The 17,294-nt window shown below is 37.9% G+C and overlaps 1 protein-coding gene across 1 annotated transcript in view; it reads left to right on the top strand.

The window, feature by feature from the left end:
- VPS8 (VPS8 subunit of CORVET complex) overlaps nucleotides 1-17,294 on the top strand; it is a 300,926-nt gene that overhangs the window by 61,966 nt on the left and 221,666 nt on the right. The window contains exons 17-21 of the mRNA XM_068987935.1: nucleotides 415-489; nucleotides 1,691-1,726; nucleotides 2,616-2,706; nucleotides 3,129-3,175; nucleotides 4,799-4,888. Coding sequence (XP_068844036.1) covers nucleotides 415-489; nucleotides 1,691-1,726; nucleotides 2,616-2,706; nucleotides 3,129-3,175; nucleotides 4,799-4,888 — 339 coding nt within the window. The remainder of the gene's footprint in view (nucleotides 1-414; nucleotides 490-1,690; nucleotides 1,727-2,615; nucleotides 2,707-3,128; nucleotides 3,176-4,798; nucleotides 4,889-17,294) is intronic.

Here is a 17,294-nt window from a genome sequence, read left to right as displayed (position 1 = left end):
TGACTTTCATATACTGTGCTGCTTTACCTTCCTGTTTGCTTTTGTGTGTTTTGTTGATATTTATTTCAAAGAACTTGGAGGTATCATTTCAATTAGCCCTATTCTTTCCCAGAAGCAGTGATTACTTGTCATCCAGTAGTGGGCAGGTTGCAATGGTTTTTCTTCAGATTTAGAAGTTGACATGTTCCTCCCTTTTTTGCATTACTCTGAAAGATAAAAAGACCATATACGAGCAGAGAGCTACTTTTTGCACTTTGTCTTTTCTGCCACTTCCACAGCCAGAGTGGCACTGGGCCGACATTTTTTCCCCACTCACTCGCAGGATGAAACTATATTGTCTCTGTAATCCACATTCTTGAAAATTTGAGATTTCTAATGCATATAGTTTTTTACCTTAAAATTTTTTTTTTCCAGGCTTTGGTTGGAGAGAAGGCTTGCTATCAATCCATAAGTAGCTATGGTGGTCAGATCTTTTATTTGGGAACAAAAGTAAGTTCTTCCACTTTGTGACTTGGCGTTTGTTTGTGTCAGGAGAGTTGGGGCTGAAGGAGGTTGCTGGTAAAGAGAGCAGTACATTACAGAGTGAATACTGATCAGCAGTAATTGAAAACTTTGAAGGGTTAGATGATCATGATGTTTAACTAATTAATTTTTTAAAAGATTGACCCTTAATTTTATTATAGGTTATTAGAAGATATTGAATATAGTTCTCTGTACTGTACAACTAATTAATTTCCTCTACTTTTAGACATACTATATTTTTACCTTTGCTTAGGTTCTGGTTAACAATAGGATGCTTATTTTCTTTATTCAGAGGTATACTTTCTCAGTCTTCATTCGCATTTATGTTTTCATGACCAGAAAGATAACTTTATCATATGTATTTGTCATGTAATTAAGATGTGCTTTAGCTTAGATCAGCTTGTGCTCACTCGCTCGATTGTGTCCAACTCTTTGTGACCCCATAGACTGTAGCCCACCAGGCTCCTATGTCCATGGGATTTCCCAGGCAAGAATACTGGAGTGGGGTTGCCATTCCCTCCTCTAGGGGATCTTCTCAACCCAGGAACTGAACCCGTGTCTCCTGCATTTGGCAGGCGGATTCTTTATCACTATACCACCTGGGAAGCCCTAGATCAGCTTAGGATATATTATTAATCAAATGCACTGAGATATTTGACTTAGAATAGGAACTTTTTGTATATCAATTTGTCCCCTTTTTTTTGAACTTTTTGTTTATCAATTTGTTTTTGTTTTTTAAAGCTTTTTCCTTATCAGTTTGTTCCTTGTTTTTTTAAACTTAGCATGGAAAAACTTAGCATGTTGGGAGATTGGATTTTCCTTCTTCTTTGTCCATGGAATGAACTCCTTGGACTATAGACTTACTCACTTTTAAATGTTTGGTGCACTCTTTTTTTTTATTGTCCACGCCACATGGCATGTAGGTTCTTAGTTCCCCAACTAGGGAGCAAACCTGCCTGCAGTAGAAGCATGGAGTGTTAACCACTGGACTGCCAGGGAAGTCCCTGTTTTACTTTTTAATGTGGGCTCTTGAACGACCCTTTACTTTTAAGTGTAATATGAAATATTTTTACTTAAAGAGATGTAAAATGAGATGTAGAACTGAGACAAATGTCTCTCAAATAAGTCTCTGGGAGATGATAAGTCTAATTTCCTTCTCATTTTCTAGTCTGTTTATGTGATGATGCTGAGGAGCTGGAGGGAGGTGAGTTCAGAGTAATTTTATATATTAGCGCTATTGAATTGCACACATCTTAGCATTTTTTGTTTTAGAAAAAGATTATTTGGATTTGTGCTTTTTAATTTCAGAAGCGTATATCAAAGCCATTCTATCATATACTTGATTTGATGAAACTAACTCACGATAAGGTTTGGCTGTGTGTATAGAAAATTCAAAATACCAGTGGTATAAAAGATCGTTCTCTCATGTAACAGCTGTCTTGGAGGTACACAGTCTGTGGCTAATATGGCAGCTCCATGGTCTTTGTCATACTACCCTATTTCAAAAAAAAAGATATTTCACCATTCTTGTGTATGGATTCTAGTCTCAAGGTCATTTTATGTTCCAGTATAACTGCTGGAGCTCCACCTGTTAAGTCCACATTCCAGGAAGGAGGAAACAGAAGAGAAGGCTGGCCCTGACCTTTTAAGGTCACAGTCCAGAAATGTCCAAATAACACTTCCTCTTATCATTGGCCAGAAGTTAGTCACATGGCCCCAAGTGACCACAGGATAGTCTTAGAAATGTCCTTTAGCTGTCTAAAGGTTTCTTGCTATCTCAAACAAACTTGGAATTTGTTATGATGGAGGAGGGATTGAATGGATATCGTGGCAACTAGCTGTTTCTGCTCTAGCAACATTCTAGCTGTTTCCTCTTTTCAGGTTTAGGCTGTAGCGCCTTATACCAACTTATACAGTCACTGTACTATCCAGTACTTTATGAAATTGTTTTCCTTGGAAATAAGATAGTCACATGGTTATTATAATTTTAGCTAATAAGCAACAACTTCTGTAAAGACACTAGGTAGAATAGGAATTTTTACTGGTGATTGGTCAGACAAAGGGGTGTGGTTTCTCTCATTTATTCATTTTAGAGAGTGGATCACCTCTTGAAACAAGACTGTCTTACAGAAGCTTTGGCTCTGGCATGGTCTTTCCATGAAGGAAAAGCAAAAGCAGTAGTAGGTAAGTCAACAGAACACTGGTGTAGTAGGTACTGCTTTTCTGGAGCAGAGAAAATGAATAATATTAATCATTCACAGAACACTTTTTATTTAGTGTTCAAGTGCTTTATAAGCCAGATGTTATAAGCAGATTTTCAGGAAAAAAGGTTAATGACAAATACAGGATATAGAATTTTAAATGTCACGTTTAAAATTCATTTCATAAGGAAAATTAAACTGTTAGAACAAAAGGAAAGTACACTGACATGCTATCTGGTCCAGTCGATGGGAGGTATTCCTGTTATGGCATATTACGCAACATTTTGCTACCTAGATTTGTTGTATCTATTGTTAGCATAGGTTATCAATAAAAGACCAGAGCAGTTTCACTCCTGAAGAGGTGGATTAACTTCGGATTTAATGCTGGGTTTTGCTTCTCTGCAGGATTATCAGGGGATGCCAGTAAGCGAAAGGCTATTGTTGCAGATCGGGTGAGTATTTTAATAGGGTCTTTACTGGGTTACATCTTGGACGTGATTAGATAAATGACTACAGTCAAGGAGAGAGTGTATAAAAAAGCAAATCAGATGATAATTCCTTGGTGTTACTGTGAATGCTTTTGTAAATTCCTTCTTATCACCTTTTCTTTTTTCCCTTGCTCACTCTTTAATGAAGATTATAAATAGTGAAATAGCCAGAAGATAGCAGACAGGAGGAGGAAGAAAACCCAGGGATCTGGATTGTTTCTGAACTTAATTGTAGCCCATAGGATGTTGACATTTATTATAAACTGATAAGTAATAATTAGAAATACTATATGTGCAAGTATTGGTATTGCCTGAGGTAGCAAAGATGGCTGATGTTTATTATTATTATTGTTCAGTTCAGTCTCTCAGTCATGTCCAACTCTTTGTAACCCCATGAACCACAGCACGCTGTGTCCATCACCAACTCCCGGAGTTTACCCAAACTCATGTCCATTGAATCGGTGATGCCATCCAACCATCTCATCTTCTCTTGTCCCCTTCTCCTCCTGCCCTCAGTCTTTCCCAGCATCAGGGTCTTTTCTAATGAGTCAGCTCTTCGCATCAGGTGGCCAAAGTATTAGAGTTTCAGCTTTAACATCAGTCCTTCCAATGAACACCCAGGACTGATTTCCCCTAGGATGGACTGGTTGGATCTCCTTGCAGTCCAAGGGACTCTCATGAGTCTTCTCCAACACCACAGTTCAAAAGCATCAATTCTTCGGTGCTCTGCTTTCTTTATAGTCTGACTCTAACATCCATACATGACCACAGGAAAAACCATAGCCTTGACCAGACGGACCTTTGTTGGCAAAGTAATGTCTCTGCTTTTGAATATGCTATCTAGGTTGGTCATAACTTTTCTTCCAAGGAGTAATTGTATTTTAATTTCATGGCTGCAGTCACCATCTGCAGTGATTTTGGAGCCCCCCAAAATAAAGTCTGCCACTGTTTCCATGTCTATTTCCCATGAAGTGATGGGACCAGATGCCATGATCTTAGTTTTCTGAATGTTGAGCTTTAAGCTGTTAATTAGCATTAATATGGCTAATGTTAATATTTAATACTAGCTTTGTTTTCCTAGTCTAGGCTTGCCTGAATTCATATACTGTTGTCATTTGTCCCCCTTTTAATTGTGCAAATGCATTGGTAAAAATTAGATTCCAAATTAGTATAAACATTTAGAAAACATATATAGAAACTGGTCATTCCCAAGACTTGTAAATGATTCTCTTAGTTTCTGGTAGAAAGAATTGCCTGTATGTGTTCTTTAGGGAAAGATCTATGCAGAGGATAACTGAAGAGGTAAACATCAACATTTTATTTCATTTTTATTTCACACTAATGGCATCTGGAACCTGGAGGTATTTATTAGGAAAGATTAGCAAATTGTTACTAACACTGAGCCTGAAAGAAATTAGGCTGGGGTTAAAAAACGGGGAAATAAAGCCACTAAAATTTTAAATTGTATTTTTTTCATAAAATAACCAAGCCTGATTCTGTATTATTTAAGATCATATATATTAAGATGACATATATTTAATATTAAAAAGCTTTAGAGACATATTTTAATTACCATTTTCCTTACAGATGGTAGAAATCCTATTGCATTATGCAGACCGAGCTCTAAAAAAGTGCCCAGACCAGGGAAAAATCCAAGTGATGGAGCAACATTTTCAGGTACACATTTGCAAGTGCTTCTAATAGACATTACTATGAACAGGTCTAGTACTGGTCTTTGATATTATTTGAGAATGGAACTTTCATGTTTTGCTTAAACATTTTTCAGTATTCAGAGCTTTATTACAGGGTTTATGGAACATTCTCAGTTATTAAATTTTAAAGTAACAGGTGTACCGGCATGTGGGAACAGATGAGTAAATGTTGTGGGGTGTCAGTGCTTAGGTACTTGGTGCTTCATGGAAGGAACGGATGTGTGTATGAGGGTACATACCTGTGAATTGACACCTTACACCTTGCTGATGACTAACACTTTTGTTGACTTGTTGGACAAGTGGACTACCAAGGTTTAAATTTAGTTCTCTTAGGAGCACCTGTGATTCAAGAATAGGTACAATGCAAAAAAATTATGATCTCTTAAATACACTAATAAAAAAACCTTTAGTTTCTCTTAAAACTCAGTGAAAATAGAAGTCAAGGAATGATTTAAAGATCTGCACAGTGTTTATTATGAGAGTATTTACCATTTGCAATCATCTCAAAGTATATTTGTTGGGAATCTGTTTCTTCTTCTTCACTCTTTTAACAAATATTTGAGGGTCTGGTACAGCAGTCAGCAAACATTTTCTAAAAAGGGCCAGATGGTAAAATTTAAGCTTTGTGGGGTACATATGGTCCCTGTCACACATTCGTCCATGTGATTTTTTTTTAACTTGTTTTTAAACAACCCTTTAAAAGTGTAAAAACCATTCGTAGCTGGGAGCCATTCAAAAACAGGCTGTGGACAGGACTTGGCCCATGAGTCAAAGTGTGCAACCTCTGGTCTAATATGTTCTAGGCACTGGATGATAGAGTGCAAAAGATATTGCTCCTTGTTATCTTGAAGTTAATAGTCTAGTCAAAATAACTTTTCTTGTGCACATTAGTGGACACGTTTAGAAGAAATACAGCGTTTCGGAGTTGGAGGAGCAGACACAGCTCATATCTTTTTATATTTCCATTTGATACTCTTAACTTTGGAAGACAAGAGTAGATATGGCAGTAAACAGTTGGAGGGTATCAGAGCAGGATTTGGTTTCCTGAACTGTACTATTGAATGCCATAGTATTGGACTTCTAGCAAAATAACGTTTATTACCTTGTGGCTAGAGGCTCATTAAATTTGAAGTGAAGAAGAGAAAGGAGCTTATATAATGTTATAGAAATAGATAAGCTAGGAGGAAAACATATGGCAGAAAGAAAGCATTTGCGGACAGAACTATTTAGAAATAGTACCTGGTATATAAATGATTTTGTATATCACTGCAGTATATAGAGAAAAGAAAACTCAGTATTTTAACAAGAGAATATCTGTTGTCAAGAAGTGGTAGAAAAAAAAAAGTGGTAGGATGGTACTCATGTAAGAACTCTGGTTGTTGGAAGGTGTACTTTGGTGAAAAGAAACATCCAATAGGAAATGCTTAGAGGGGTTAATGAGGAGGATATGTGTGTGTGCGTGTGTACACATGGCATGCGTGTGAATATACACATAAGGTAGAAACCACTTTGTTGGGGAAGAACCTGGTAGAGAGCTATAAAAGAAAAAAGGAAACAAAAGTGATATTCTGACAGAGAAATATTAAGGAATCTCAGCATGACAGGGACTGTAGATGATGGTTTCTAAAACAGATTTTAAAATTTACTGAGAAACAAATTATGGTAGTAATTAACCATCTAGATATTTATCAAAAATTTAATTCTGCTAAAAGTGTCTAATAAAATTTTGATTTATTAATCACTTAGCCTCATAGGTGGTAAAGAAAACAGTGGTGGGAATCATTATTCTGAATTTACTTTTTACCAATGATTGGGGAAGTAGAAGAGATAAACTATTGATAGAAAAATTATCTCTTTATTTTAAAGATTATAATAACATCTCATGAGGAAAAATAACATTGCGAATCCTGTATTTTAGAAAGCAGATATTTCAGGAAAAAAAATATGGGCACAGTTTCATGGTTATAGGCCAAAATACTAACATACCCCGAAATATTAAAAGATTCACAAAGAACAGGACTTTTTTTTTTTTTAACTTTTTATTTTGTATTGGGGTATAGCCAGTTAACAGTGTTGTGACAGTTTCAGGTGAATAGCAAAGGTACTCAGCCATACATACACATATATCCATTCTCCCCCAAACTCTCCTCTCATCGAGGCTGCCAGATAACATTGAGCAGAGTTCCGTGTGCTATACAACAGGTGCTTGTTGATTATTCATTTTAAATATAGCAGTGTGTACATGCCTATCCCAAACTCCCTGTCCTTTCTCCCCATCCTTCCCCCCTGGCAACCATAAGATCGAAGAACAGGAAATTCTTAAATTTTGATGCAATAACCACAAACAATCCAAAGAGAAAGGACATGGGGAAGAATGTTGAGAGAAGTATGTGTATAAAACACAAAACATCTACCAAAGTTGGAGAGAGGTGGATAACCAAAGATACTTGTCAAAAGCATGAAAAGTCTGTATGACTATCAGAAAAGAGACTGGTATGGTCCAGATTGTACCTACCAAAATACTAAAGGACACAGAGGGATTTTGACAAAGATTAACCTAATACATATATTACATGCCAAGTACTACATGAAGGGTGTGGCATTCATTTTTGTTTAATTCCTGCAACAACCCCATGAAGTAGATCCTGTTTTTATCCTCATTTTATAGAAGAGGAAGTTTAGGCTGAGAGGGGTTAAGTGACTTCTGAAGATAATATTGCTGATAAAGTTTGGGGTCAGAACTCCAGTCCAGGATATTCTGACTTCAAAACCCAGCTCTTAAGTAACCATTGTACTGTATTGTTGTTTTCAGAGCAAGTTCAGGGAAAGGATGTGTGAGAAGGGGAGATATTAGTAGACAATCAGGAATGATAATTATAACAAACATCTAAAGTATTCAGTGCTTACTGTGTGGCAGACACTGTTACAAACCATTTACACATGTTAACTTATTTAATTCCTGTAACTCTGTGAGGTAGGTTTTGTCATTATTCACATTTATGAGTGAGACCGAGGCACAGAGAGGTTATATCACCTGTTGCAGATCACATAGCTAGTGAACAATAGCGCTGGGATTAGAATCCAGTACTGGGACTTCGGAGTCCACATCTGGAATGCTACACTCTACCCTGGAGCAACACTTCTGGTTTTGCTTCCCTTTTCATGAGCACAGAGAGTGGTCTTTAAAATGGAAAAGTCCAGATAAATATATTAAAGAAACAGGCTGAAGCCCAGCATATGTTTCATATAGTTACATTATGATTGTTCAGATCTCACGACCCAGTGGAATTATAACCCATAGTCCTATTTGAACAGTCAGAGCTATCTAAATAATTTGTAAGCAACTTTGGATCAGTTTTCAAATAAGGCACGCTTGCTTAAGCATGGATGCCTAAGCAGAGAAGACATAGCTTATTTCACTCAGGAGGACTTATACTTTTGAAAAAGGTGATCTTTAGCCCATTAGGATGAGTAAAATACATGCACAAATGGCCACAAATCTGCTGTTTTAAGTGTTAAATTGTAAATATTTAATCATAAAATAGTAAAATAGGTTAACTCTTACAGTGTAATTTTGTAGAAGAAAAGTAGATGTAGGCACTATCCACTGTAACCCCACTGTGGTTTGTGAACATTTTCCACGAGTTCACTTAAGAACAACCTTGCTGAACTCATAAAAACTGCACTTTTGAAAGGAATTTGAGGACACTACATTCATGCAATGCTTATTACATAACATCTTGATTTTGTTAAAGCATTTGCCTTAGTTTTCCATTACCCTCATTGCTGAGATGGATTAGTAAATAGTAGATTTATAGATGATGAACATTCCTACCCCAAAGAGTATTCTTGCAGGCCTAGTATTAATTACTTTCTAGGGCTCTTTCATATCCAAGTTTTTATCATTGATTTGGATGAAGATTTATTGAGTGGCTTGTCGAATTTGGATAGAACCAAGAATCAGGGTCCAAAATGATCTTGACAGAGTGCAATCAAAATTGTTATGAGGTGAAATTTAGCAAAGATAGACATTAAGACTCGCACTAGATTCAAATAATTAAGTTGAATGCATCCTGGGTTGGGAAAATCTAGCTGGACAGGATTTTAGTTGACCATAAACTTAGTATGAGTCAATTGTGTATTAAGACCCAGATAGCCACTGGGCTATGTGTTGAAAATAAAACTCTAAATAAGGTAGTTTATGGACTGTTGACAGACCAATTTTTACCCAACAACTGGGCTGGTGGGAGGTTTTAAAAACAACAGTTAAATACTGGAGTTGTTTAATCTGGGGAGAAAGTAAGTACAGACGTGGCTGCTTTCAGATGGTGAAGGACTATCATAGGGAGATTTATTGTACTGCAGCAGAGGCAAGGCTAGAATGTGAAAGTGAAAGTTGTTCAGTTGTGTCAGACTCTTTGTGACCCCATGGACTATACAGTCCATGGAATTCTCTAGGCCAGAATACTGGAGTGGGTAGCCTTTTCCTTCTCCAGGGGATCTTCTCAACCCAGGTCTCCTGCATTGCAGGCAGATTCTTTACCAACTGAGCTATCAGGGAAGCCCCTAAGTGGGTAGAAATCAGGAGACGGTCTAGTTCAGTTTTAAATGATCTAATGATTATGTAATAAGTCTTGGACTGTGTGCCTCCTGCTGTCAAATGTTGAAGTAAAAGGATGATGACCAGCTAACTAGGAGATTTTTTTGATTAATTAATTTATTTTAATTGGAGGATTATGACAGTATTGTGGTGGTTTTTGCCACACATCACCATGAGTCGGCCACAGGTGCACGTGTGTACGTGTGTCCCCCATCCTGAGCCCCTCTCCAATCCCCCTCCCCACCCCACCCCTCTGGGTTGGCCCAGAGCACCAGCTTTGGATTCCCTGCTGCATGCATAGAACTTGCCCTGGTCATCTATTTTACATAAGGTAATGTACATGTTTCAGAAGGCGAAGGTGGGATGATTTGAGAGAATAACATTGAAACAGGAGTGTTTATAAAAGACTTTGTTTTGCTGGGTGGGAAGATCTGAGACTTCAGTATCATTATCAAGAAACTCATTGGAAACAGGTAACCAGTAATCCAATTAGTTGAAATTCCTAAGACTAGATTCTATCTCAGTCAGAATACTGAGCATTGGGACTTCCTTGGTGGTCCATTGGTTAAGACTCTACACTTCCAATGCAGGTGGTGCAGGTTTGATCCCTGGTTGGGGAACAAAGATCCCACATGCCCTGTGGCATGGCCTAAAAAAAGAAACAAACTGAGCATTTACATTTTACCAGCAGGTGGCACTCATGCCTGCTGTCTCAGTTTTAGTCTTTACCTTTGAGGAGGAGCCTCACCTTTTCCTTAGAATCAGAATATATAATGCCATTCAGTATTTTTGCTTTCCTCCAAAGATCAATCAATATTTGCCCTATCTTAACTACAGAAGATAGCTTTTGGATCTCATGATGTTTTTGACAGGCTTTGGCTTTTATTTGTCTAAGAAAGGTTCGAACCTATAATTATAATTTATTTGTATAATAGCTAGTAAGATCAAAGAGAATTAAAGTGTTCTCTTGTCTCATACATCTTGAACCTTGCCTTTTCTTCAGGCTGTCTTATCCCCAAAACAAAGCGTGAAAGTGTTAGTTGCTCAGTCGTGTCTGACTTTTTGTGACCCTGTGGACTGTAGCCCACCAGGCTCCTCTCTCCATGGGATTTCCAGGCAAGAATACGGGGTAGGTTGCCATTTTCTTCTCCAGGGAATCTTCCTGACCCAGGGATTGAACCTGGGTCTCCTACATTATAGGCAGATTCTTTACTGTCTGAGCTGCCAGGGAAGCTCCTAAAAACAAAGTCAGACAGCAAACAAATCCCTTCTTTGCCCCATGCCATCTCCCATAGTCTTATTATGCCTCTTGTTTGTACAGTCTCAACAGAGCCACACATAGCTGTCTTCGTCTCCTCACCTCCCTCTCATTCCTTGTCTATGAATTCTGTGGGCCCTTTTATTCCTCATCTTATTGGTCCTCATTAGCAATCAACACAGTTAACAACTCTGGAAACAAGTCTGTCTGTCTGGCTTCTCTGGTATCATACATTCCAGGTTTTTCTTCCTCTCTCTCTTGCTACTAATGTCTTTCTGTGTTCATTCTCAAGGTATTGTCTGTCACTCGAGAGTATTTGTTAAAAATGCCTTTCTTGAGTTATTTCCCTGTTCTGCTGAGTTAGGCTTTCTGAAATTGGTGACCAGGATTTGAAATCAGCCCCTGAGATGATTCATCAGCATGTTGGAATTTAAGAATCATTACTTTATCTTGTGACATAGGTAAATAGCTATCTTACTATTACCTCCAACCTAAGTTGTTCTGAGTTCCAAGATCCCTATAGTTAAGTTGTCCATTTACATCTTCACTTGGATGTTTTATAGGTGCCTCAAACTCATGAGGGTTTTCCCTGGTGCCTCAGATGGTAAAGAATCTGCCTACGTGCAGGAGACCCGGGTTTGATTCCTGGGTCAGGAAGATCCCCTGGAAAAGGAGAGGGCAACCCATTCCAGTATTCCTGCCTGGAGAATTCCATTGACAGAGGAGCCTGGTCGGCTACAGTCCATGGGGTCACAAAGAGTCAGACATGACTGAAGACTAATATTTTCACTTTCAAACTCATGAACTGCCTCTGCTGCTAAGTCACATCAGTCATGTCTGACTCTGTGTGACCCTATAGATGGCAGCCCACCAGGCTCTGAACATTTCCTCTCAAAACCTTATCTGATGACCCCTGTTTTAGTGATTGGGTCCATGTCCACCTAAAGTAAATTGAATGATTCTTGTCTTTGACTTGTTCCCTTTCCTGCGTCTTGACTATTTCTCCAATTTAATCATTCTGTCTAGTCTACCACTAGCCTGTTCGACATCACTATCAATCTTCTCTTGGTATATTACCATAGCCTCTGCACTGATCTTGCTGTACATACTCTTATTGTACTTTAGAGACCATTTTTCCACACAACAGCCAGAGAGAAATGTGTTACGTTTAGACATGAGACTCTCAGGATTTTGAAATATCTTAAGGGCTTCTCATTTCACAGTAAAGACTGAATTCCCAGGCGGTTTCTAGGGCTCTGTGTGATCTATCCCTGCCTGTATTCCCCTAAGTCTCTGTATCCCTTTCATACCTCAGAGTTCTTGTCAGATCCTTGGTATTGCTGTTCTTTCTTGACTCAGAGCCTTTGCCCATGGTGTGTTCTATGCATAAAAAATGCTTACCCCCGCCCTTTTTTTTTAGCTACTGTGTATTCTCAGGTGCCAGCTTAAACATCACTTCCTCTGACTTCCAGATTGTCAGATTCATTTCTTTGTAAAAATTGTCACTTAAATCACTCATTCAGTGTGTCTTCCCCAGATAGACTTTGTAAGGCTAGGGACTTGTATGAGTTCAGAGACCATTTTTTAATGTTTTCACCACTGTATTCCCAGCATCTGGTTTAGTGCCCTTGATTTTGATAAGTATTTGTTGAAGGAGTTTTTAAAAATACATGAATTTATCTTGTATACTGTGTTTGCCTTAAGAAATATATTTTAAACCTAGCTGTCTTCAGTCTAACTCTGGGAAGTTTGAACTGAGAATAAAACAGCCTTTGCAGCACAGATGTCCATAGTCATGACTAATATTACTGTATGCTATGTGCCTGGCAGGTATCTCATTTAATCTTGATAACACACTTGAGGATTAGGTATTATTATTTATCCCCAATTTACAGATGCTTACAAGTATAAACAGACGCAGAGAGAGGTTGAATAACTTGCGTAGTATCATACAGTAAATTAAACCATAGTAGGCATCCAGCCTCTTTGACTTGGGAGCATTGACCCTATTCTATACACCTTGCAGTTTATTCTTTGAAAATTTCAGACCAGTATGTTGTCAGCTAGGTCGCTTTGCAATAAAGAAGACCTAAATAATAATGTGGTTTTAGGAAGATACTAAAATATATACAAAAGTGAAAATACAAATGAATTCATTTTAGGGTAATCATAGTAATCATATTTGAATGATCTTGGGCCCTTTTATTCCTCATCTTATTGGTCCTCAGTAGTAGTCAGCATAGCTAACAACTCCAGAAACAGTCCGTCCCTTTGGCTTTTCTGGTATCTGAGTTGCCAAGTGAACTGTGGAAGCATTTTCATGTATTTTTGGTTATTTTATCTTGCTACATTTATCTTTGTTTGTTCATGTTACAGAGTAGAGGTTAAATAAACCCAAAGCATTTAAAAAATATGAATCAACCTTAAAAAGATTTGAAAAGTTATATAATTTTAAAATATCTTTAAAGTGAAACCTTACATTAATCATTACCAGGCTCCCTTCCCGGTTTCATTTTACATTTCCATGTCAATAAGAACGTTCAAGGCCTTTGTTATTGCAGCCGTAGGTATTTATTTTTGTATTAAGAGTTCATGCCAAAGAGTGGACAGGGACTAAAAGCTAAATGTAGGATGAAGCAGGAGAGCTTTCCTTGTCTAATTCATGCTTCCCTGAAATGATTTGAAGAAGGAAAAACAGTATTGGTGTCCAGCACACTGCTTTATCTCTGAGGCTTGTTTAAAAATGTTGGTTGTAGGGAGTCAGATTTTTTTCCTTACCAGATTATTTTGTTACAATGATATCTGAAAAGAAAAAAGAAGGAAAAATACATATACACACTATGCATACAGAGAGCTATTTATATATAGCTGTTCACGGTGTTTGTGTACTAATATTGGAATACCAGCTGTTTAATTCTGAGCACCTGCAGAGATGGATTGATCTGTTGATCTATCTATCTGAGATGTGTGTGTGTTTAGGTATGTGTATCTGCTTTGGTGTACATATATATTCTAGACGTTAAGATTTTGAATCATTATCAAACAATGCATTTTTTATTGCCTGATTGATTTTTAGGATATAAATTATGAGAATTATATTGCTCTAGTTATATTGCAAAGGAATCTTCATCTACTATCTCATTTCTTTTCACATCATCCCCATGAAATAGGGAAAGCCAGAGATTATATCTTTAGTCGGCAGATGGTAAGACAGTCACAATGCAATAAAATGATCTATTCAGTCACTCAGACAATTGACATGCTTAAATTTAGGTCTTCTGTCAGCTCAGCATGTAAGTCACATATCCATATTGTCTTTTAAAATTAATCTTAAATATACACAGATATCTAACAAGAGGAACAATCTTCTTTGGTCACTTGATCACTTACAGGGCTGTGTATTGAGGAAGAGATTAGAAAAACGTTTACTTTTTAAAAATTCTGGAGACCAAAAATTCAGCTGTTTCTCAGGGATGGCCTTGAATGCTTTTGAGACTCAGAGGAATCTCCTGCTTAAAGCAGATGTTGCTCACAGTATCTGTGTTGCAAGACAATCAAATAAGCAAGCAGCACACAGCACAGGCAGGAGGACTTGGAGTCTGCATGTCGGTCCTTGATCTCCCAATATCTCATAGTGAGGCATGTGTAGACAGGTCTGGCTGGATGGACTGCTTCAGTAGAAGAACTGGTCTTTTTCTTTTTTTCTTTTTAAATTATGTATATCTGTTTGTTTATTTTTGGCTGTGATGTGTCTTTGTTGTTGCAAGTGGTCTTTCTCCAGCAGAGTTCCATGTGCTATACAGTAGGTACATGTCCACCCCAAACGTCCTATCTCTTCCTCTCATTCTTCTCTCTGGTAACCATAAGTTCATTTTCTAAGTGGGTGAGTCCCTTTTTGTTGTGCAAGTTCATTTGTATAATTTCCTTTTAGACTCCACATACAAAGGATGTCATTATTTCTCCTTCTCTGTCTGACTTCACTATGACAATTTCTGTGTCCATCCATGTTGCTGCAAATGGCATTATTTCGTTCTTTTTTATGGCTGAGTAGTATTCCATTATATATATAAACTGCATCTTCTAAAGCCATTTATCTACTGATGGGTACTTAAGTTGCTTCCATTTCTAGGCTGTTGTAAACAGTGCTGCAGTAAACACTGGGGGGCATGTATCCTTTTGGATCATGAATTTCTCCAGATATATGCCCAGTAGGTTCATATGACAGTTCTATTTTTAGTTTTAAGGAACCTTCATACTGTTCTCCATAGTAGCTGTACCTGTTTACTTTCTCACCAACAGTTTAGGAGATTTCCCTTCTCTCCACACCCTCTTCAGCATTTATTGTTTGCGGATTTTTTTGATGATAGCTATTCTGGCTGGAGTAAGGTGATATCTCACTGTAGTTTTGATTTACATTTCTATAATAATTAGCAGTGTTCTTTTAATTAAATTTTAAATGTTTAGATCATTGTGCATGCATGCTAAGTCACTTCACTTGTGTCCAACTCTGTGTGACCCTGTGCACTGTAGCTTGCAAGGCTCCTCTGTCCATGGGATTCTCTAAGCAAGAATACCAGAGTGGGTTGCCATGCCCCACTCCAGGGGATCTTCCAGACCCAGGGATCGAACCCTCATCTCTTATGTCTCCTGAATTGGCACGGGGGTTCTTTACCACTAGCACCACCTGGGAAGCTCTTGAATCATTGTAGATTCACATTTAGTTGCAAAAATTAATGTAAACAGATCCATTGTACTCTTAACCCAGTTTTTCCGAGTGGGAACATTTTGCAAAACTATAGTACAAGTATTTAACCAGGATATTGACCCAGTGCAGTAAAGATACCAAAAAACAGCATCATCACCACATGCATCCCTATTATGCCCTTCTGTAGCCATGACTACTCTCTCCCTGCCACCCCATTTCTTAACCCTTGGCAACCATTAATTGTTCTCCATTTCTATCATTTTGTCATTTCAAGAATGCTATGTAAATAGAATTTTTAGTATGTAACCTTTGGGAATTGACCTTTTAAAATTCAACTTAATTCCTTGGGGATTCATCTAGGTGGTTGTATCTGTCAGTAGTTTGTTGCTTTTTATTGCTGAGTGGTATTCCATAGTATGGATGGACATGCCACAGTATGATTAGCCATTCACTCGCTGAAGGACATCTACATTGTTGCCAGGTTGGGGCTGTTAAAAATAAAGCTGCTATAAACTTTTGTATATAAGTTTGTATAAGCTTTCTTCATTTCTCTGCAAGAAATGTTCAAGAGTGCAGTTGCTGGATTATACAATAGCTACATGTTTAATTTTTTTTAAAGAAACTACCAAATTGTTTTCCAGAGTGGTTATACCATTTTATATTTTCAGCAACAATATATGAATGATCTGGTTTGTCCATGTCCTCACCAGTATTTGGTGAAGTCACTCTCAATTTTATTTTTGCTATTCTGATAGATGTGTAGTGATATCTCATTGTGCTTTAACTTCTGTCAAATTTTGTGCATGTGTTTTGCCTATGTTCTAATTAGATTTCCATTTTACTGTTGAGTTTTGATAATTTTAGATTTTTTAAAAAATGTATTCTACATTCTAGTTTTTTGTCAAATAGATGATTCTTCCAGTCAGTAACTTTCCCTTTTACACTTTTTAGCAGGGCCTTTTGAAGATCAAAAGTTTTAGATTTTGATGAACTCCAGTTTATTTTTCTTTTATGCTTTGGCATCATGTCTAAGAACTCTTTGCTTAACCTAGGATCCTGAAGATTTTTTCCTGTGTGTGTTCTTTTAAGTTTTACAGTACAGTTCAGTTCAGTCGCTCAGTCGTGTCCGACTCTTTGCGACCCCATGAATCGCAGCACGCCAGGCCTCCCTGTCCATCACCATCTCCCAGAGTTCACTCAGACTCATGTCCATTGAGTCGGTGATGCCATCCAACCATCGCATCCTCTGTCGTCCCCTTCTCCTCCTGCCCCCAATCCCTCCCAGCATCAGAGTCTTTTCCAATGAGTCAGCATGAGGTGGCCAAAGTACTGGAGTTTCAGCTTTAGCATCATTCCTTCCAATGAACACCCAGGGCTGATCTCCTTTAGAATGGACTGGTTGGATCTCCTTGCAGTCCAAGGGACCCTCAAGAGTCTTCTCCAGCACCACAGTTCAAAAGCATCAATTCTTCGGCGCTCAGCCTTCTTCACAGTCCATCTCTCATATCCATACATGACCACAGGAAAAACCATAGCCTTGACTAGATGGACCTTTGTTGACAGCGTAATGTCTCTGCTTTTGAATATGCTACCTAGGTTGGTCATAACTTTCCAAGTAGTAAGCGTCTTTTAATTTCATGACTGCAGTCACCATCTGTGGTGATTTTGGAGCCCTCCAAAATAAAGTCAGCCACTGTTTCCCCATCTATTTCCCATGAAGTGATGGGACCAGATGCCATGATCTTAGTTTTCCGAATGTTGAGCTTTAAGCCAACTCTTTCACTCTCCTCTTTCACTTTAATCAAGAG

Source organism: Capricornis sumatraensis, chromosome 1 (genome assembly GCF_032405125.1).
Source record: "Capricornis sumatraensis isolate serow.1 chromosome 1, serow.2, whole genome shotgun sequence".
Classification (NCBI taxonomy): Eukaryota; Metazoa; Chordata; class Mammalia; order Artiodactyla; family Bovidae; genus Capricornis; species Capricornis sumatraensis.
Note: the sequence above shows the minus strand (reverse complement) of the source record. Positions and strands in the feature narration are given on the sequence as shown.